Source organism: Stigmatopora argus, chromosome 14 (assembly GCF_051989625.1).
Source record: "Stigmatopora argus isolate UIUO_Sarg chromosome 14, RoL_Sarg_1.0, whole genome shotgun sequence".
Taxonomy (NCBI): domain Eukaryota; kingdom Metazoa; phylum Chordata; class Actinopteri; order Syngnathiformes; family Syngnathidae; genus Stigmatopora; species Stigmatopora argus.
In genome coordinates, this window is record NC_135400.1 from 7,176,567 (window position 1) to 7,199,564 (window position 22,998).

Genomic DNA, 22,998 nt, shown 5'->3' on the forward strand with positions numbered 1-22,998 from the left:
ACAATCTATCCTTCCACCAATGAAAAACAATCTATCCATCCACCAATGAAAAACAATCCATCCATCCACCCGTCCATCCACCCATCTACCCATACATCCACCCATCCACCAATCCACCAACCCATCCATTCACCCATCCATCCACTCATCCATCCACCCATCCACCCGTCCATCCATCCATCCACCCATCCACCCATCCACCCATCCACCCATCCACCCATCCATCCACCCATCTACCCATCCACCCATCCATCCACCCATCCATCCACCATCCATCCATCCACCCATCCATCCATCATCCATCCACCCATCCATCCACTCATCCATCCACTCATCCATCCACCATCCATCCACCCATCCATCCACTCATCCATCCACCATACATCCACCATACAGCCACCTATCCATCCATCCACCCTTCCACCCATCCATCCACCCATCCATCCACCCACCCATCCATCCATCCACCCTTCCACCCATCCATCCACCCATCCTCCTATCCATCTATCCATCCATCCATCCATCCATCCATCCATCCACCCATCCACCCATCCACCCATCCATCCATCCATCCATCCATCCACCCATCCAACCACCCTTCCACCCATCCATCCCCCCATCCACCCATCCATCCACCCATCCATCCACCCATCCATCCACCCATCCATCCACCCATCCATCCACCCTTCCACCCATCCATCCACCCATCCTCCTATCCATCTATCCGTCCATCCATCCAACTACCCACCCACTCACTCATCCATCAACTATTCCACCCACCCACCTGTCCACCCACCCACCTGTCCACCCATCCATCCACCCCCCACCCACTCACCCATCCATCGACCATTCCACCCACCCACCTGTCAACCCATCCATCCATCCATCCACCAATCCAACCAATCCATCCACCATTCAGCCCACCCACCCATTCACCCATCCACCTATCCACCCACCCACCTATCTATCCATCCATCCATCCACCCATCCACCCACCCATCCACCAAAACAACAAAAATAAAATGTCCTTCTATTGAAATTGATATACATACCGTATGATACAGAATGCTACCATAACTCATCTGATCATAGTATTCGGCAATGATAGTGGTTTGTTAGCAATTTGCTCTTTTACAGGCCGAATCCACCCTAAATTTACAGCATACACTGTTTATCAGCTCCACACGAGCCCTGTCTTTACAGCCTGTCGTCACCTTTGTCCCTCACATCATGCAAACCCTCTGCTCCCACCTGAAGGAAATCCCTGAACAATATTTCCTACCCCTGCCGTATTCACAATTAAAATGACTGTTTCCCTATAACAACAACATAAGATGGCAGCCATTGTCTTCCTTCAGGAATTCAGTGAAGACGTCAGTAGGGCCTTTCGACTAAATAAGAACGAGCAGGTACGAGGAAGGTGTGGCGTCGGTTCCGGAGGAGTGTGGGAGTCGTTATCGTCGTGCCTGCCTCGGGCTGACTGGTGTTGTGACTGTCACCTCTGTGGTTGTTCATTAACATAAAGAGGGAGGACTGATAGAGTGGGCGCACACCAAGGTGGAGGATTATTGCTCTCAAGCTTTCCCTGGGAAAGCAACAGGTGTCTTCCGCATTGCCTTAACTGAAGGCCAGCCAACGATGAAAAACTTTTCTGGATTCTAGACTGCGAATCAAGAAACGTCTACTCGGTCATTGTGGAATCCAATCTTGACATGAACTGGAAGTGATTTTTTCCTTTTTTTAAAGAGATGTATGGAGTGCGGAGACGACACGACGGAGTGAAAAAAAGACAATAAGGATTAAAGATGGGCGGCTTCAATAGTTTACCTTACTTGGGAGTGTTGGTCATGGCAGTGATTGGCAACAAGATGTTGGATGACTGTCTGGCCTCCAACCATAAATTCACCATGAACGTGGTATTGTTGGAAGATAACACTTATGAGTGGAGTCTGCCCTTCGTGCAGGCTGCCGTGGAGCGAGCTATTCAAGAGGACACCAAGGAGAACAGGAAACATAGTATGGCTTGAAACTTTTATCAATATATTTCCTATTTCATTCATTAACTAATCGATGAGCAAAGAAATCAGCATCTATTTTAATTGTCCATAAACTTTTCACTTCAAATTGTTGTCCTCACAATTTTCCAAATCCTTTTTTTAAAAATAGGATATATATTCTAAATATAAAATAAATAATGATCCTTTTGGAAATGTTATTTAGTATATAAAAAGGAAAACTTGACATTACAGTGGTACATTCATTAATTCGTTCCTTTTCGGAAATGCTAATCCTCACCAGGGTCGTGTGGGGGTGCTGGAGCCTATCCCAGCTAACTACTATATGCACCAAGCAGGAAACACCCTGAATCGGTGGCCAGCCAATCACAGGGCACAAGGAGACATACGACCATTTTTGGGACGTGGGAGGAAACCGGAGTACCCGGAGAAAACCCACGCAAGCCATTGGAGAACATGCAAACTCCCCACAGGAAGGTCCAGACCTGGAATCGAACCCTCGATCCTAGAACTGTGGGTCCAAAATAATAATAATAAGAAGAGGACTGACATGGGAACGAACCTTCGACCACAGAACTGTGAGGCCAATGTGGTAACCACTTGGCCACCCAGAGCAGTACCTTTACTTATAAAATTAATTAGTTCCAGAAGTGGTTTCATATCTTGAATTTTTCATAACTAAAGTCACATTTTTACACACAAAACACCCATATCTGTTGCAAGGTACCCAATATTACACACTTGCTCTCATTCACTTTTGATAGTCATTCATCTAAAAAAAAATCCCATAATTCAACGAAAGGAAAAATTCTCAATGTTTTTATATATGATTTGATGTTGCCTGGGATTCTCTGAATTTTATGTTTTAAAATGCTTGTTGAGGCGGATCAAAGGCAAAAAACTGCATTCAACTGAAACTCATCTCCTAATATGCTCAGTTATAACATCATATATTAATGAGTGTTATTTTATTTGTCTTTAGATTTAAGCTTTGTTTTGACGGCTACCTTTCATGGCTTCAACACCACCGTGTACAACCGGCAGGGCTGTGGAAGCAGCACCTGCGAGGGCGTGGCCATACTCAAGATGCTGCACGTGAGATGTTACATTTTATAAAGTAAAATACCGTATTTTTTGGTGTAAGTCAAACCCAAGTATAAATCACACCAGCCAAAGAACCAACATTGGAAAACATTTTAAGATGCACTGAAGTATAAGTAGCATTTTTGCATTGCATTTTTTAAAATTTAGCTGTAATAATAGCAACATTGATAACAACAGGCTACCCGTTAGCATAATATGTTAACAGTATTTCATTCAGGTAGTTTAGTTTGAAGAGCACGTGTGTCAAAGTGGCGGCCCGGGGGCCAAATATGGCCCGCAGCATCATTTTGTGTGGCCCGGGAAAGTAAACCATGAGTGCCGACTTTCTGTTTTAGGATCAAATTAAAATGAAGAGTATAGATGTATATTAAATTTTCTGATTTTCCCCCTTTTAAATCAATAATTGTAATTTTTTAACCCATTTTTTCTGTGTTTTTAGTTCAAAAATCATTTTGTAAAATCTAAAAATATATTTAAAAAAGCTAAAATAAACATTGTTTTAGATCTATAAAAAAACTGAATATTCAGGGCTTTTAATCCAGTTCTTTTAATCCATTTATAAAAAAATATATCTAAATATTATATCTAAAATTGATATAATATAACATGAAATCGAGTTAACGTTAACGCGGCCCGTGAATCAACCCGAGTCTGACACCCTTGCTCAAGAGAGATTAGATGAAATTTCATGGAGATGTTTGATTAAAAAAATGTATGATTGGTACATTAAAGGTAGAAAAACTTTTTTCTTTCCTCCAGAATACTGGTGAAAACGGATGCGTCATGCTGGGACCTTCTTGCACGTATGCCACCTTCCAGTTAGTAGAGTGAGTACGACGCCGCTCCAAATTGACCGCCTTTCACATCAAAAGCCACTGATTCATCTCGTTGGGGCTCCAGTGATGAAATCGGCCTGAGCCTGAGCATCCCCATCATCTCTGCCGGAAGCTTCGGCCTCTCTTGTGACTACAAACCCAAACTGACTCGGATCTTACCTCCGGCACGCAAGATCTCCAACATGTTTTCTCACTTTTTGAGGGATAAATTGCCATTCAAAGACGAGTGGAAGCACGTTTATGTCTACAAGAAGCCGGTCTATAACGCAACTGAGGATTGTTTCTGGTGAATGGCCAAAGCGTTTTTTTTTCCCAATCTTTTGAGTTGGTCTCATCTTCTCGCTCTCGTCGCAGGTACACCAACGCGCTGGAAGCCCCTTCGGCTAACTTTGCTACAACGATAAAGAGAGAGATGCTACGCTCTGAGGATGACTTGAAGAAAGCTCTGACATCACGGAAAAGACACAGTAACAGTAGGTGAACTTTTCTCACCCTGTAACAGCAGTTTTAGTCAATTAATGTCATCAACATCAGTAAATGAATAAATGCTATTGATAAAAAGATGCGAATGTAGAAAACCAAATGGAAGAATACAGGTAGAAATGTGAAAATCTTCAAGTCAAAATAATTATAAAAAGGGAAAAAATAAACAGCAAAAAATAAAAAGGAATTCATCAGTAAGTTCCATTTTTGTTTAATTTTCAAAAGTGTATTTCTTTAGTTTTAAAAATTTCTATAGTTTCTTTTTATTTGTTTTTTGTTTGAATAGTAGGTTTAGGTCAATGTCAGTAAATAAAAAAATGCTATTGATAAAAAGATGCTAATATAGAAAACCAAATGGAAGAATACAGCTAAAAATGTGAACATCTTCTAATAAAAATAATCCTAAAAAAAAAATAATAATAACAAAATGAAGAAATGAAATGAAAAATACATTCAAAAATAAACAACAAAAAATAAAAAGGAATTCATCAGTACGTTCCATGTTTTTTAATTTTCAAAAGCGTATTTCTTTAGTTTTAAAAATGTATTATTTTAAGATTTTTATTTGTAATTTGATTTCTATTCTTTACTTTATATTTTGTTTTTGTTTGAATAGTAGTACAAATAACTTTAGTTTGAAATTTGGGATTTTAATATAGATATTTTTAATTGTCATTCATTATTCATAAATCTTGAAAATAATTTTGGGTTTTCTAATTTGTTGTTGATATTATATTTATTTGTTGTTATATTCTTTAGTTTCAGTGTTACAAATTGTAATGTCAATGTGAAAAATATTGATGTTTGAACCAACTCAGCGTCAATGGCAGCCAACGAGTTAACATCAACATTCTAAACAATAAACTAATACTGTGCACAATACACAAAGGCTGCAAGATAATACGGTTTCTTTTTTTATTTCGTATTTTTTCAGTTTTCATAGTTTGCGGTCACCTCGATGACATTCTTTCAATAAAGTCCAAAATTGACCCAATTCACCCGGACATCATGTTTATTCTCATGGATATCTACAAGTAAGTATTACAATATTCAATTTTTTTTCATCAAAAAAATCTTCTCAATACAACTGCAACATATTGATAATATCCATATTATTCCCTTTTTCCAGCCCCGAATATTATGTCAACACCACATCAATTCCGGGTATGCAAAACGTCCTGGTCATCACGCTCCCACAAAGGAATTATAACTACGGATCTGATTTACCTTACAATGACACGGTGGGTATTTTAAACAGCTGCTAAATTAAAAAAAATGGAACAAGGTTCGCCGGGGGTGCTGGAGTCTATCTCAGCTAACAACGGGAAGGAGGGCAAAGTTGCTTGTAGTCCTTAACTCATTCACAACCAATGATGGGGGAAAAGACATCCAATCCAATTTGACTGGGAAAGCTGTCACTATGTGATGTCTCACTGCCAATGACATCAATAGACGTCCAAAACAATTTGACAGAGAGGGTTGGCAGTGAGCTCAGCCAGTCAAAATAGTTTGGGTGTCTATTGCAGTCAATGGCAGCTAACGAGTTTGTTCTACCTCCATTCTAATTTTGTATTGAGTTTTTGCTGTGGCAGTCGCACGGGCTATCTACTGAGCTAATAGCTAGCTAAGATAGAACGGTACTCGGACGTTTCGTCGAAAGATATTTGGTCTCCGGACGTTTGGTCGACCGGACGTTTGGTCCACCGGACGTTTGGTAGAACGGACGTTTGGTAGAACGGACGTTTGGTAGAACGGACGTTTGGTAGAACGGACGTTTGGTAGAACGGACGTTTAGTAGAACGGACGTTTGGTCGCCGGGTTGTTACTGTTGAAACCAGCTCTCAAAATTATAATCATGAGAGAGATAGAGAGAGAGTTTAATATCTAAATTTCTAATATCAAAATATCAACAGTAAACTCTCTGTCATAATTTGATAGCGAGCGAACCCGGTGACCAAACGTCCGTTCTACCAAACGTCCGGGGACCAAACGTCCGGGGACCAAACGTCCGGGGACCAAACGTCCGGGGACCAAACGTCTTTCGACAAAACGTCCGGTCACGAGATAGAACAGAGCAGTCCTTTATTCATTTCCCAAAATTTAGACAAATATTCTCATGCAAATAAATAACGATAAATAATAAATATTATTAAGCAGTGGTAGTACGTGGAATAACGCAATTTGTAGAGCTTAATGTTAATGTTTTTGTATGCTTAATGAGTGCAGTTTTTTTAAACATCAGCCAATTATGGCAGGATTTTATTTTTAAAACATCTACCGTAAAATGTGTTTTATGTTTTTCACAAGATTTATTTTAATTGTAAATTTCTGACAACCACAACTGCAAGATTTATTTTAATTGTAAAATTCTGGCAACCACAATTGCAAGATTTTTTTTTAATTGTAAAATTCTGGCAACCACAACTGCAAAAAAAAATTTAATTGTAAAATTCTGGCAACCACAACTGCAAAAAAAATAATAATTGTAAAATTCTGGCAACCACAACTGCAAGATTTTTTTCTATTGTAAAATTCTGGCAACCACAACTGCAAGTTTTTCCTTGTAAATTTAACGCATATTTTTACATTATTTTAGATCAACGACTACGTGGCCGGCTATCATGATGGCGCTCTACTGTTCGGTGAAGCGCTAAGGCAGAGGATGCTCAGTCAGCAGAAAAACTCTGCTAACCGAAGAGCTCCTGACATCCCACTCAATGACAACCCATTCGTGAATTTTTCCTTTGACGGTAAATTATCCCCATTTGCTCCGACACTTCAAAACCATGCTTATAAGTTATATACAGTATCTGAATAGTATTCAAGAGAGAATAAAAATGCGTCAAAACGGGTGTAAAGGAGCACCAATGTGTTTGCTATGTACAGGTATGGCAGGCCACTACGTGCTGGACGAATACGGTGACAGAGACGTTAACTTCTCCATGATTTACACATCGACTAATACTGGCAAGGTGATACATCTTTCTCTATTAATTGCGATTACCGCCATGTGCTCTGTAAAAACAAACAAACAAAAGAATAGAATTTATTGTAAACTAGTGGCAGTTGTCGGAATTATATATCAAGCTGTCACTGTGGCAGTCAGGCGTGCTAACTACTGAGCTAACACTGTAGCCAATCTTCACTAGCCAGTACACTTTTTAAAGCTCTGAGGAATTTTTAGATTTATACATTTTTAGGCGCACACTAATTCCACGAACTGCTCTGCAGTAGATTAGATTAGATTAGACAACTTTATTCATCCCGTATTCGGGGAAATTTCATTGTCACAGTGGCAAGAGGGTGACAATACAGACACAGGAAAAGACATTTTATACATAAATAAATAGGTAATAAATAAATACACATGTTGCTGAAATATACATGCATATACATGCATATACATACATATACATACATATACATACACATACATACATATACATACATATACATACACACACATACACACACATACATACACATACATATACATACATATACATACATACACATACATATACATACATATACATACATAAACATACATAAACATACATAAACATACATATACATATACATACATACATATACATACATATACATACATATACATACATATACATACATATACATACATATACATACATATACATACATATACATACATATACATACATATACATACATATACATACATATACATACATATACATACATATACATACATATACATACATATACATACATATACATACATATACATACATATACATACATATACATACATATACATACATATACATACATATACATATACATACATATACATACATATACATACATATACATACATATACATACATATACATACATACATATACATACATATACATACATATACATACATATACATACATATACATACATATACATACATATACATACATATACATACATATACATACATATACATACATATACATACATATACATACACATACATACACATACATACACATACATACATATACATACATATACATACACATACATACACATACATACACATACATACACATACATACATACATACATATATATATATACATATACATACATACACATACATGTACATGTATACATACGGTTGGTCTTAATTAAATACTTAAACATACGTTTAGGTCCCTCCCGCATGGTGCCCGAAGTCAGCTGGGTTAGGCTCCAGCACCCCCCGCAACCCTTGTGAGGATAAAGCGGTTCAGAAAATGAATGAAGAAATTAATATTTTTTTTCCTCTTTATTGTTTATTCTTTGGCTTGTGTGACTTCCTTGTTTATGTTATGTTACGAGCACGTTGCTTTTTTTCTTGCAGTACGAGACTCTGTTGGTATTTGACACTTCGAGGAATAAAACCATAGACGTAACCAATAGACCTGCTCTTGTTTGGAAAGGAAATCGCTTGCCTTCAGATGTACCAGAAAAGTTAGACGGTAATACACATACACACTCAATATTTCCTCTTACTGCATCTTCAAAACAAAAGATAAAAATCTTTTGACACAACTTTACAAAAGAAATTGCAAAACTTTGAATGCAATCTTGAAGACTCACTCAAAGTATGTGGAAAATGTGCATTACATGAATTCCCACTGAAAATTGGTACATTTTTTTGGATATTTTTTTTAGCCTTGGGTACGCAGGATGTGGTTGTAATCGTTCTGAGTCTCAGCGTTGTCGTGGTGACAGCCATCGCCCTCATCTTTTACAAGTAGGAAAGAGTGTGTGTGAGATTGTGGATGTTTACCGTATATTTTGGTTGTCAAAAGTATCAAGAAGTATCAATACTAAATTGTTGCATCTGGATAGCATATTTGATTGCAAAAGTATTGATTGTCAGTTATTTTGTTTTTAAACTCAGAAATTTGTTGTCATTGGATACATTTTGATTTTGAGCGCCTGATATTAATTCAGGATATTTTTTTATTGATTGCCATTGATGTCAACAAATGTTCAATTTTACAATCTTTACTAAAAATCTGTAAAAATCTTAAATTCAATATGAATATGTAGTATATATTGATTTTATTTTTTAATTTATTCATTGACCCCCCCAGTCAAAATGAAATGGATATCAACTGTCAATGATTTAATTTTATATACTTATATACCAATATGATTGGATTGGATAACTTTATTCATCCCATATTCGGGAAATTTCATTGTAACAGTAACAAGAGGGTGAGAATGCAGATACAGGAAAAGACATTTTAGACATAAATAGATAGGTAATAAATAAGTTAATAAATAAATAAATACATTTATAAATGATAAATTATAGACTATTAAGTACTCCTTGTTGATTTTGGCTAATTTTTAGTACATTTGGTGCATCCTGGTCTCACTTACTGTGCATTTGTCACATTTCCTGTTGAATTTGGGGTCATTTACTGTTAATTTTACGAGAATAGTATTTTTTTTAAAATAATGATCATTGCTGGCGAAACCCCAAAAGAGATAAAATATAATTGTTATTCTTTTACTTATGTAGGATCAAAATGGTATTGAGTACGGTCATCAAATTTAATTTTTTTAGCATGGTGACATCTTGTATCACTTTATCTCATTAATGTATCACGATTATTCTAGACAGAACAGAAAAGAGCGTCAAATGCAGAAAAAGTGGTCACACATCAACTCCCACCTAATTAGTCCATTGGATGAGAAGGAAGTTTCCTTAAAGGTAATAATCTTCATCCTAATCTAAGATTAGAAATGACGTGATAGTAATCAGATGCTAATAATGGTATGAAGAAATAATGCTTTGTTTTTTGAAAAGATTGATGAAGATAAGAGAAAAGACAGCACTGCCTTTTCACGTCGATGCCGCTATGACAAAAAGGTGCCTGAAGTACAAACTTGATGTACCGTATTTCCACGACTATAAGGCGCACCGCATTATAAGGCGCACCCTCAAAGAATGACACATTTTATTTTTTTGCCATATATAAAGCACACTGGATTATAAGGCGCCCTGTCTATTTTGGAGAAAATTTAAGACTTTTAAATGTGCCTTATAGTTGTGAAAATACGGTACATAGAAATGAAAAGAAAACATTTGAAATGTTAACACCCTTTGTGTCTTTGTCATTAGCCTGTTATACTAAAAGAACTGAAACACACCGAGGGAGACTTCACAGAAGACCAGAGGATTGAGCTCAATACCGTACAACATGATTATTACATTTCGTTAAACAAATGCAGCATTTCATGAAATCTATTTGGCACTTACAGAGCAGTAAATATTGTGTACAGATGAACATTAGTGATTCAATGTTGTTTAACACGCTGCTAAAACAATAGTTAATTTAGATTACTGTATTCTTGAATTGGCACATTTTGGTTTTCTAATAATAAAACTGAGCATCACAGTAGGTTTAGTATGTATATTCTAAAACAAACAAAAATGAATTTATGGTAAAATATTCAGGGGGAAAAAAGGGAATACTGTGAGCAATTTATTGTCAAATGAACAACAAACTACTGCAAGAAAAACTATATTTGATATAATTGTTGTTATTGATATGCATCACTGCGTATACATATCAATTACAGTAAAAAGAACAAACAAACAAAACAATTTAATAATATTACATTTTTACAACTATGATTTTATGTGTAAAAAATCTATAAAATGTAGTGTAAATTTTATGGTTACTAAAGTACTATACTTACTAATAATGTTATTTATGTATATTTTAGAGTTTAATTAATATTTTCAAAACTCTGGTGCTACATATAAACACTGGGCATGATGAAATTACATATACATATACATGTACATGTACATGTGCATGTGCATGTGCATGTGCATGTGCATGTGCATATGCATATGCATATACATATACATATACATATACATATACATATACATATACATATACATATACATATACATATACATATACATATACATATACATATACATATACATATACATATACATATACATATACATATACATATACATATACATATACATATACATATACATATACATATACATATACATATACATATACATATACATATACATATACATATACATATACATATACATATACATATACATATACATATACATATACATATACATATACATATACATATACATATACATATACATATACATATACATATACATATACATATACATATACATATACATATACATATACATATACATATACATATACATATGCATATGCATATGCATATACATATACATATACTCTTTGGCTACTATTAACTACAGTAGACATTTACTGAAATAACTAAAATAGACACTATTGGTCATCTGTCACCGTCGATGGCACAGAAAAGTTGAAGAAATATGTATTTTAGGTTGTATTGTACTGGGTCAAGTATCTAATTGTAAAAATGAAACGGAAAAAGTGTAATGTTGCTAAGCGATTTTAACTTTTCGTTGTGTTTTTTTATTCAAGCTGCTGCATATCGATTACTACAACCTGACTAAGTTCTATGGCACCGTGAAGATTGAGTATGATGTGTTTGGCGTGTTTGAGCTCTGCCAGAGAGGCTCCCTCAGGGTGAGTAGAATTCATGACACACGCAAACACATCTATTTATTATTAATTTGGCCGGTGGACACACAGTTCTAGGATCGAGGGTTTGATTCCAGGTCTGGACCTTCCTGTGGGGGGTTTTCATGTTCTCCAAGGGCTTGCGTGGGTTTATTTGGGGTACTCCGGTTTCCTCCCACATCCAAAAACATGCGTGCTGGGCTGCTTGAACAATCTAAAATTATCCCTAGGTATGAGTGTGAGCATTTATCTTTGTCTGTCTCCTTGATCACTGCGATTGGCTGGCCACTGATTCATGGTGTCTCCCACATGGTGCCCGTAGTTAGCTGGGATGGGCTCCAGCAACCCCCGCGACCCTTATGAGGATAAACCAAGGGTGTCAGACTCGGGTTGGTTCGCGGGCCGCTTTAACGTCAACTTGATTTCACGTGAGCTGGACCATTTTAGATATATTTAGATTTTTTTAAATAAATTGATTAAAAGAACAGGATTAAAATCCCTGAATATTCAGTTTTTTATTGATCTAAAACAATGTTTATTTTAGCTTTTTTTAAATATATTTTTAGTATTTACAAAATTATTTTTGAACTAAAAACACAGAAAAAATGGATTTAAAAATTACAATGATTGATTTAAAAGGGGGAAAATCAGGAAATTTAATATACATCTATACTCTTCATTTTAATTTGATCCTAAAACAGAAAGTCGCCACTCATGATTTACTTTTCCAGGCCACACAAAATGATGCGGCGGGCCAGATTTGGCCCCCGGGCCACCACTTTGACACATGTGGGATAAACAGTTGAGAAAATGAAAGAATGGAGAAAAACAGGGCTCTAAAATGATTAATTTATTTCTTTATTTTTTTTATTTTTTTACATATGAAGTCCATGAAAATAACAAAGCTAATTCAAATGAGTAGTTTAAAATCTTATGTTATTTTTGTATACTTTTATCTATGTATTCATTTCCATGATTATTTTTGCAGTTAATTTTTAATCTCATTTCCTATTTTGTTTTTTAAAGCCACAAAAAAATGAAAAGTTATTCCAATAAGCACAACGTGCCCTGGTTTATCAGTACAATGCCAATGCGAGTCATTGTCTGATGACGTTGTTTATGGCTGTTGATGGCCTCCTTTTTTCATTGCAGGCTATCGTTTTATTATTTTGCAGTTAATTTTTAATCTCATTTCCTATTTTGTTTTTTAAAGCCACAAAAAAATCCAAAGTTATTCCAATAAGCACAACGTGTCATTACAAACCATAAATACTAATTTGCCTTTTGGTCAAGTTTTGAAAATTAACGAATTGACCGCCATTGATTGTAATAGACATCAGGGAATTGGATGTCTATCATTGTGAATGGCATGCAACAATTTCACTACAATTGCAGTCATCACAAAATTTTAAGTCATCCACATGCAAAATACTAACTCATCTCATCTCATTTTCTGAACCCCTTTATCCTCACTAGGGTCACCGGGGTGCTGGAGCCTATCCCAGCTGACACGGGACACCCTGAATTGGTGGCCAGCCAATCGCAGGGCACAAGGAGACAAACAACCAATCATGCTCACACTCATACCTAGGGGCAATTTAGAGTGTCCAATCAGCCTACCATGCATGTGTTTGGAATGTGGGAGGAAACCGGAGTACCCGGAGAAAACCCACATAAGAACATGCAAACTCCACACAAGTGGACTGACCTGGATTTGAACCCAGGTCCCCCACTGTGAGGCCGACGCGCTAACCACTCATCTGCCGAGCCTACTTTATATATAATTTCTCTAATTTGTTCCACGGTCTTAAAAAAAAACATCAACTAAACCCTTTAAAAGATGTGAGCAACAGATGAGAAGTAAAGAAAATGATCCAAAAATTATTTATTCATGTATTAAGTTCTTGTATGATCTGAATTATGTTCTATTTATCCTTTCAGTACATCCTGAATGACAGAATCTCCTACCCTGATGAAACCTTTATGGACATGGAGTTTAAAATATCAGTCATGTATGATATAGCAAAGGTATTTACAAGAAGGTACAATGTGTTGCAGTCTAGCCACAGATTGAGACTTCACTTTTAATTTTCTTTCTACCTGTGCCAGGGCATGTCTTATCTCCACTCTAGTAACATTGAAGTCCACGGGCGTCTCAAGTCCACCAACTGTGTCGTTGACAACCGCATGGTGGTAAAAATCACCGACTTCGGCTGCCACACTATCTTGAGGCCGGGTCGAAGTGAGTAGTTTGGGCCAGCATTATCGGAGTGTAAACATTGTAGTCTGGCAAGCCCGATTTTGGCCATGAACGAGATACAAGGCCAACCAGTCTCGTCTTTTGTGGTTTCAACTCGAATTCCAATCTGGACCAACAAATCCTTTGTGATCGGTCATGACGGTGAAATTTTGAACACTCATGAGACATGCAAAGGCACTTTCTTCAATGATTTCTATTCCTCATAGAACATAATTGTTCGAAGCAATGGAAGACCTGACTGAATTTCAAACCGAATTTTAGCTTTTGCGCTCTTTCAAAGACAAGTAGGTATCGTATGTGACAATACAGCTCTTAGATTTTCCACCCTGAAACGGCAGTTGTCACTAGTGTTGCGTTGATACAATTTTTGGACTCCCGATACCATACCTGTCAACCTCTGCGGATAACTGCCCTTATAAATGATTATGATTCCCCTTACAAACCCCCCAAAAACCTTACAAACACCGTACGAGTCGTACGGTGTTTGTAAGGTTTTTGGGGGGTTTGTAAGGGGAATCATAATCATTTATAAGGGCAGTTATCAGCAGAGGTTGACAGGTATGCGATACACAATCTGACACCTGACTATAAATCAAATCAAATCAAATCAAAAGCCTTTATTGTCATCATACACAGCTGCGCATAACGAAATTGGTGGTGCTACTCCAAGCTTTCCAAAGTGTGTTTTCCCCATAAAAAAACATAAATAGTAGTATAAAAGTATAAAAAGTGACATCCCGGCTAGGTGAATTCTAAAATATTGCACAGAATTCTAAAATATTGCACGGATTCTAAAATATCGGCCATGCCAATACTATATAAATACGACGCTATTTTTCCTTTTTCTTTTGAAATATTCATTTTCTTCTTTTAAAACGTGTTTATTGCGTACTCATTTGAATTCAAAGTATAGACATTCCTTAAGACATTGTCTGGTATTGATTTTTAAATTCACATGGTGGCCATCTTGGGTAAGGCAACATGTAGTTGGAAATTAGATCTCAATACCGATGATGTAATTTTAGTACCATATCAGTAGTAACAGTAATTATTGCCATGGTTGTTTGTGTACTACACATTGACTACAATTGAGTCGCATTGCATTTATCTCACATTTGTGCTTATGATTGGTCCGTTCAGATTCGGTCTGTGTTCGTTAGGCCCACCCACCTCTTGCATTGATTTGGAAATCCAGCTGTTGCGTCCTTGTCGACGGATGTCATGGCGAGGAAACATGAATGAGCACCCGATCGCAGGAAAGTGGAGCTCAAACGAAAACTTCAATAACTTAAGCAGGATCTTTAGAAAATAACAACGACTTCAAAATCAAATCACAAAATCAAACCTGACGGGAGAACACGGGAAAACAAGAGTCGTGTAAACAGCAAACATGGCATGGTATGGTAACTTGGCATGGTACAAAACAAAGCAGACAATCCGACACTGGCCAAACAATTTGTAGGGTTCAAACAAACAAAACAGGAACTAATTATCAATGCCGTGCAGCTGTGCGAAAGGAACGGAGAGTCGGGAGGGACAAACAAGAGTAGGAGAATGAACATAAGAACACATGGAGAAAACAATGACATGACAATACCAAGCCAATCAAAGCACCAGCCCAAACCACAAAAGACCAGACAGATTTTGCATTTATCATGTACATGGCCAAAGTTAGGGTAACACTGCTGAGACCTCCTCTGTTCCCCCCTCTCAGATATATGGACAGCCCCGGAACACCTCCGTAAAGATGGCATATCTCAAAAAGGAGATGTATACAGTTACGGAATCATCGCCCATGAAATTATCCTGAGGCGGGCTCCTTTCTACACGCCATGCGGGTCTAGTCGTACAGGTATCATGCTGAAATGTGCCCAAAACCCAGACTTCAACCTCATCAAACACCTCTCAAATCCAAATTGTTCTTTTAGTTGACAAGCTATACCATTAATTATTTGGATACTGACCATTATGTTTCCCTTAATGTTGTCTATTGCCTCAGAGAAGATGTATAGGGTACAGTATCCCAGCGGGATGGGAGTCTTTAGACCAGAACTCAACTTTGACGGTGTGTCGGAGAGAGATATTGAGGTGAAAGCATGATTTAAAGGTCAAGCATATAAAAGAACAACTAGGTTCTGATATTGTCTTTCCCAGTTGTATATGCTGATAAAGAACTGTTGGGATGAAGATCCAGAACGGAGGCCGGATTTTAAGAAAATCGAGTTAGCTTTGGGTAAGATTTTCAGGTATGTCACCATTTACATCTTTACGTTAAGGGGCTCATTTTCTTCTTTTGCGGTGAATTTAAATGAGTTAATCAATTGCTGATAGTTAATAATAACTCATTTTTGCCACATATTTTTCATAGGAATATTTTATTAGACTCATTATAAAGGAGGGGGATTTTTCTGCACGGCAACGCGCTCGTAACATAACATAAACACATTTAAATGAACTTGGATTACGATGCGGACACTCAAAAATAAATTTAATCTAACCTTGCACTAAACTTAATTCTAATTTTGTTTTAAATTTGTATACCTTGCTTCTCCCGGGTTGGCTCTATTTGCCCCGCCTCCACCCTGACTTTCAGATGCAGCTAAAAGGAACCTATCAAGGGTTGTTTGCTTTTGTCTTCCCTTCAAAATACTCCCAAAATGATGCACACAAATGTCCTCACAATAGGATAACGCACGACCACTTGCCAACGAGAAGTAGTATATACTCCTCTCGTATTAGCGATCGCTCCGCCATTCGTACTGACTAATGGGAAGAAAAAAAACACTGAAAAATATGCAACGCTCCGCCCAGTGCTCGTAGAGACATTACACGAGGGAGTTGCGACTAGAAAGACAGTGACCATGATGTTCTTATGAGCAGTGTTAAGGCTGGATCCCCAACAATAAAATAATCTTCAAGCAGAGGAAGCACCAAGCATGTAATAGTTTTAGACTCCGTCGGCCTTCCGGAGTGGTGAATGGCAGGCTGCTTTCCGCGATCGTCGCGGCTCGCTCGCTTCTTTGTCTCTTGTTCGCCCTCACCCTTCTGAAAAGGGGGCGAGGGGACCGACAGAGCCCACTGTGCTATGCTCGTATATCAAAATTTGTCTTGTATCTCAAGATAAATATTTGCTCAAAATTTTACTTGTATCTCAAATTGCTCCTATGTCGGGGCACTCGTATGTCAAGGTATTACTGTAGTTTGCTGGGATAGGCTCCAGCACACCTTGCGACCCTTGTGAGGATAAGCGGTACGGAAAATGAATGAACGGTATAATTCTGACAACCACAGCTGTCAATTCTATTTATTTCCGTTCTTTTTTTAACGTTATATCGTAACATACAGTAGTATTACAGTGTCAACAATAACAAGTCCTTATTCAACGGCGGCGGTCACAGCAATCTACACAATCAAGCCACTGAAACGTACATGGACAACCTCATCCGCCGCCTCCAGATGTACTCCAGGACTTTGGAGAATCTGGTGGAGGAGAGAACATCCTTGTACAAAGCTGAGAGGGACCGAGCAGATCGACTCAACTTCATGCTCCTTCCTGGGTTTGTTCACGTCACCCTCCTCCCGCGGGGCTACAAAATGAGAAGTGTCCTTTTTTGCAAATCTATTTCCTCAGACCGGTGGTACGGTCGCTGAAGGAGACAGGTCGAGTGGAACCGGAGCTCTATGAAGAGGTGACGGTGTATTTTAGTGATATCGTGGGATTCACCACACTGTGTCGCTACAGCACCCCCATGGAGGTGGTGGACATGCTCAATGAGATCTACAAAAACTTTGATAGCGTCCTTGACTACCATGATGTCTACAAGGTGTTTTTTTTCTTACATTTTGAACTGATAATTTTTTACTTGGTCGCACTTTTGGACTTTGACCACATACTGATTTTCAGGTTGAGACCATCGGGGACGCGTACATGGTGGCGTCGGGTTTGCCAAAACGCAACGGCGACAGGCACGCGGTTGACATAGCGCACATGGCCCTTGACATCTTGTCTTTTGTTGGGACGTTTGAGCTGCAGCATTTGCCCGGCATTCCTCTGTGGATACGTATCGGTGTCCATTCAGGTAAATGTCTCAACTTTACAATGATGCCTGATGTCAGCTGGGATAGGCTCCAGCACCCTCCGCGAACCTCGTGAGGATAAGCCGTACAGAAAATGAATGAATGCATTCTGAGCATTATGATACAAGACAAATTATATTGGTTTGTTCTAGGAAAACACTAAAGCTCCAAGTTTAAAGAATTATAATTTGATGTCTATATTTTCGTGGTTTGGGCTTGAATGGTTTAAAGCAGGGGTAGGGAACCTATGGCTCGGGAGCCACATGTGGCTCTTTTGATGGTTGCATCTGGCTCTTTGCTAACCTGTAAGCTAAAATATGGAAATTGCTGGTGACAAAACTGAGATATTACATCTACAACTGCTTTAATGTTCATTTTTTTGCAGTAGACTCTGCACCCTCTCATTGATTAGCAACAGCATAAGAGTCTTTTAAAAAATATTCATTTTTTTCCACTTTAAAAGTGGTGAAATTACAAAAAAAATAGAAAAGGCACTCGTTTACATGTATGTATTTTGACTTTTAAATTCATAGTATGGCTCACAAGGAATAACATGGGAAAATACGAATTGTTTGTGGCTCTCTTCGTCAGAAAGGTTCCCGACCCCTGGTTTAAAGCTACCAAAATAGTCGCAATTTTTAACTTAATTCAGTGGAGGAGAATAATGCCATGTACACTAGGAAAAAAGTAGTATTTCTTTTTTTTAAAGCTAACTTTTATCTTATTAATTGTTAAAATACCTAGAAAATAAGTAAATGGTCTCAGGATTGGCCTTTTATAGCTTATTGTGATTATACTTGTTATGGTATTGTACCTTATTCAATTGTATAGGGATGTTTTTTCCCTTTATAAACTACGAGACACAAATTTTTCGTCAAACTTCCATTTTTGCAGAATAAAAGTTTACTAAGTATCCAAGAAAAACCTTATATAAATGACAATTTCATGTTTAAAATACACACAGAATAGAACAAATATGGCGGCCAACGCATGGGGCTCAGTTCTGGGGTCGAGGGTTCAATTCCCTGTGTGTCCTAACTATGTGGAGTTTGCATGTTCTCCACTGGCTTTTCTTCGGGTACTCCAGTTTCCTCCCACATTCCAAAAAAACAGCTGGGTAGGCTGGTTGAACACTCTAAATTGCCCCTAGGTGACCATAGTTAGCTGGGATAGGCTCCAGCACCCCTCGCGACCTTTTTTTACAACAAATATAGAACAACGAAGGGCCATTTTTAGTTGATCCCCTTGGTGAAAAACAATAAAGAGCATTTTGATAGTTCAGAGTAAGATGGAAAGACAAAATACTCCCACTTCAAATTGTATGTCTATCGCTGTCAATGGCAGCCAATGAGTTAAGATCTCATTTTTTTTGTAGGACCCTGTGCTGCTGGAGTAGTGGGGAACAAGATGCCCCGCTACTGTCTATTTGGCGATACAGTCAACACAGCATCACGGATGGAGTCGACGGGCCTACGTAAGGAACACAAACACCCACGTTTACCCTCATGAACACACATAACAGAATCAAGCATAGATTGAATCCATTGCAGCCCTCCGAATCCATGTAAGTCGGTCTACCATCAACATTCTACAGAGAACTGATTGTAACTTTGAGTACGAGCAGCGAGGAGAGACATACCTGAAGGTGAGTTGGAGTTTATTATTATTATTATTATTATTATTTTTCAGTTGCTTCTTCATTCAGAATTGTACATTTTGGCTGTCTGTTACTGCCTCGCAGGGCAAAGGCAAAGAAATGACTTACTGGTTAACTGGAGTGACTGGAGGCAAATATAATCTACCCGCACCACCAACAGCGTGAGTAAACAGTACATTGTAAATTTATATTGTTTTATAGTATCAGTTGGCGTTGACGCAATATTAACATTGATAGTGGTGTTGATATTAATACTTCCTTCAAAAATACTCAATGCACTTTTTGATACGTACATAGATGAATTACAAAAAACATAAACAAATTCAAGTGTTATTGTTTAGAAACGCATTCAAAGCCCTTGACGACTACAGACGTCCAATCATGTGGCGCTTAAAAACGAAATTAAATTACCAAGTTTCTCACTACTTAACCATTAATCCACCTGAAGTGGAAGGGTTAGCAGTCAATGAACAAATGTTGGTTTGACATCTAAATCCTGTCAATGGCAGCCAATGAGTCAACGTACACAAGGGACTAAAGATGGAAATTAGCTCTTGGCTACAATCTTACGTATTTAGAGTACGATCTTACGTATTTTGAGTCTGCATCCGTTTTTGCTACCGCAACCAAGATGGCGCCGTTCAAGTGGCAGCCGGTGGCGGTAGCTCCGTCCACTCTTGTTTGTTTTGTGTTTTTGCTGCTTTTCTGTCTTAATGATTTGATTTGGTGATTCTTAATGATCCCATTTACTTTGCTTTGCTTTGTACTTTGTGCTTTTGCTTTGTTGTTCTGCGGCCTTTGCGACTGTACTGTCTAACTTGTAACTATGTGTAACTATGCCTTTCCTGTATTTGCATTCTCACCCTCTTGCTACTGTCACAATGAAATTTCCCAAATACGGATGAATAAAGTTATCCAATCCAATCTACATATACATGTTCATTAACATGAATATGAATTCGTTCATTAATATGTGCTGTCCCTTACTAATCAAACTTAAACTAACAAAAAATACAATAAATAAATAAATAAAACCTCCATTACTATCACTACATCTATACGACAGTAGTGAAAAATCTAATTTATCCCATTTGTGATTAAGCAAAAACAAACATAAAAAATGAGTTTTGATATTTTTGCACTGAAATATTGTATTATATTGTGACCAATACACAGATTACTTATTTTTCTACATTTGAACTATTCCTTGAGACAAACTGCAGAAATAAAGATGCATTTTAAGACAATATTCAAAGAAAAGGCAGCTCATTCATTCATTTTCCATACTACTTATCCTCACAAGGTTTGCGGAGGGTGCTGGAGCCTAACCCAGCTAACTATGGGCCCAAAGCGTGGAACACCCTGAATTGGTGGTCAGGCAAATGCAGCGTACACGGAGACAATAACCAATCGTAGCTAAGGGCAATTTAGAGTATCCACCAGCCTACCCTGCATGTTTTTGGGATATGGGAGGAAACCAGAGTACCCAAAGAAAACCCAAGAACAGTGTGTACAGTAATCCCTCAAATATCGCAGTTAATGTAGACCAGATATAGGCGCGATAATCGAAAAATCGCGAAGTAGGGTCACCCCTATTATAACTTAAAAGAAAAAAAATTAATAGCGGGAAAAAAAAAATCGCAAAGTAGTGAAGACGCGATAATCGAGGGATTACTGTATTGCAGCCAAAAGGGGTCAATGCATATGATCTACAGCTAAACCTCACCTCATTAGAAGTGACCCCAATGCGAAATAAAAGACTGAAAAGTATTGCACTATTTGATACAGCCAATGGGAATTTTCTTAGTTTTCCTTTTGTTCCTTTATTTTAATCTCAGGGAGAATTTCCAGAGATTGCAGCAGGACCTGGCAGAGATGATCGTGTCCAGCTTGGAAAGGCGTGGGAAAGGCAGAGAGAGCTTTGAAAAAAGGAAAACTTTATCCGCTACAAGGAGACAAACCAACAGCACCCTTCCAATGGAGAGTTCCCCAGAATACTTTCACCTGGCTGTCACCGATAATCCCAGCACTTATCTGTGATCAGATACTAGTTTCAAATACTGCATCACATCTGTTTGAATGAAGACTGCAGTGACTCATGCAGGCTTATGAAAAGCGACACTTGCAATTTGAAGTCAATGTTTTTCAAGCGCCTGCATTTGTTGTCTATCACATTGTTTTGCTGTAATTGATCATTCACCTTTTTTTGTACTGCAGCATCCCTCAGCAACAGTGGCAGCTGGTAAAACATTTTTAAGAGGGGCGTACTACTGCAAATTATTGATATTCAGTTATTTATTTGTTTTTGCATAACCAGAATGTCGACAAATAATTTGTTGTTGTGGGCTAAATTTGATTTTGCACTATTCTTGGTATTATCTCATCTCATCTCATTTTCTGAACTGCTTTATCCTCACTAGGGTCGCGAGGGGTGCTGGAGCCTATCCCATCTGACTTCGGGGCAGAGGCGGGGGAATTGGTGGCCAGCCAATTGGTACACGGTCGATTGGTCGCCAGTCTTTTGGTCGCCCGGAAGGTTATTGATAATTACCATTTAAATTGTTGCTCAAATTCCCTAAATACTACAAACTGCGAATTACTATTTAGTCGTACTTAATGACCTAGTAATTATTAGGCTGAAGAAAAGCTCCAAATTTCCCGGACTTTTATTGTTTTTTTGTTGGAGAACTTGTTAAGACCCTGACTGACGTCGCTTCTTAAAGGGACAAGGCATGTACATACAAACTCTTATACACTCACACGTCGGCTCAGTGAAACTTCTCATGGCCATTGTTGGCTTTTATTGATGCCTAGATTGTGTTGTTTTACCTTGTTTTGTCGCCGGTCTTTTGGTCGCCGGTCTTTTGGTCGCCGGTCTTTTGGTCGCTCGTTGTCGCGGTCCGGGCGACCAAAAGACGGGGACCAAAAGACCGGCGACCAAAAGACCGGCGACCAAAAGACG

General features: G+C 38.0%; 1 protein-coding gene across 1 annotated transcript; it reads left to right on the forward strand.

The window, feature by feature from the left end:
* The first annotated feature begins 1,550 nt into the window (after positions 1–1,550).
* Positions 1,551–22,503, forward strand: gucy2ca (guanylate cyclase 2Ca). The gene is made up of 27 exons (XM_077618777.1): positions 1,551–2,016; positions 2,998–3,110; positions 3,879–3,946; positions 4,020–4,241; positions 4,310–4,428; positions 5,373–5,472; positions 5,568–5,679; positions 7,035–7,188; positions 7,325–7,410; positions 8,814–8,931; positions 9,128–9,209; positions 10,088–10,181; positions 10,278–10,340; positions 10,593–10,664; positions 11,944–12,048; positions 13,984–14,070; positions 14,152–14,284; positions 16,017–16,154; positions 16,302–16,390; positions 16,457–16,548; positions 17,701–17,859; positions 17,934–18,126; positions 18,207–18,381; positions 19,755–19,853; positions 19,930–20,024; positions 20,121–20,197; positions 21,875–22,503. Exons 1-27 carry the CDS (start codon positions 1,806–1,808, stop codon positions 22,074–22,076), a joined length of 3,258 nt encoding a protein of 1,085 aa, XP_077474903.1. The 5' UTR covers positions 1,551–1,805; the 3' UTR covers positions 22,077–22,503.
* Positions 22,504–22,998: the final 495 nt, after the last annotated feature.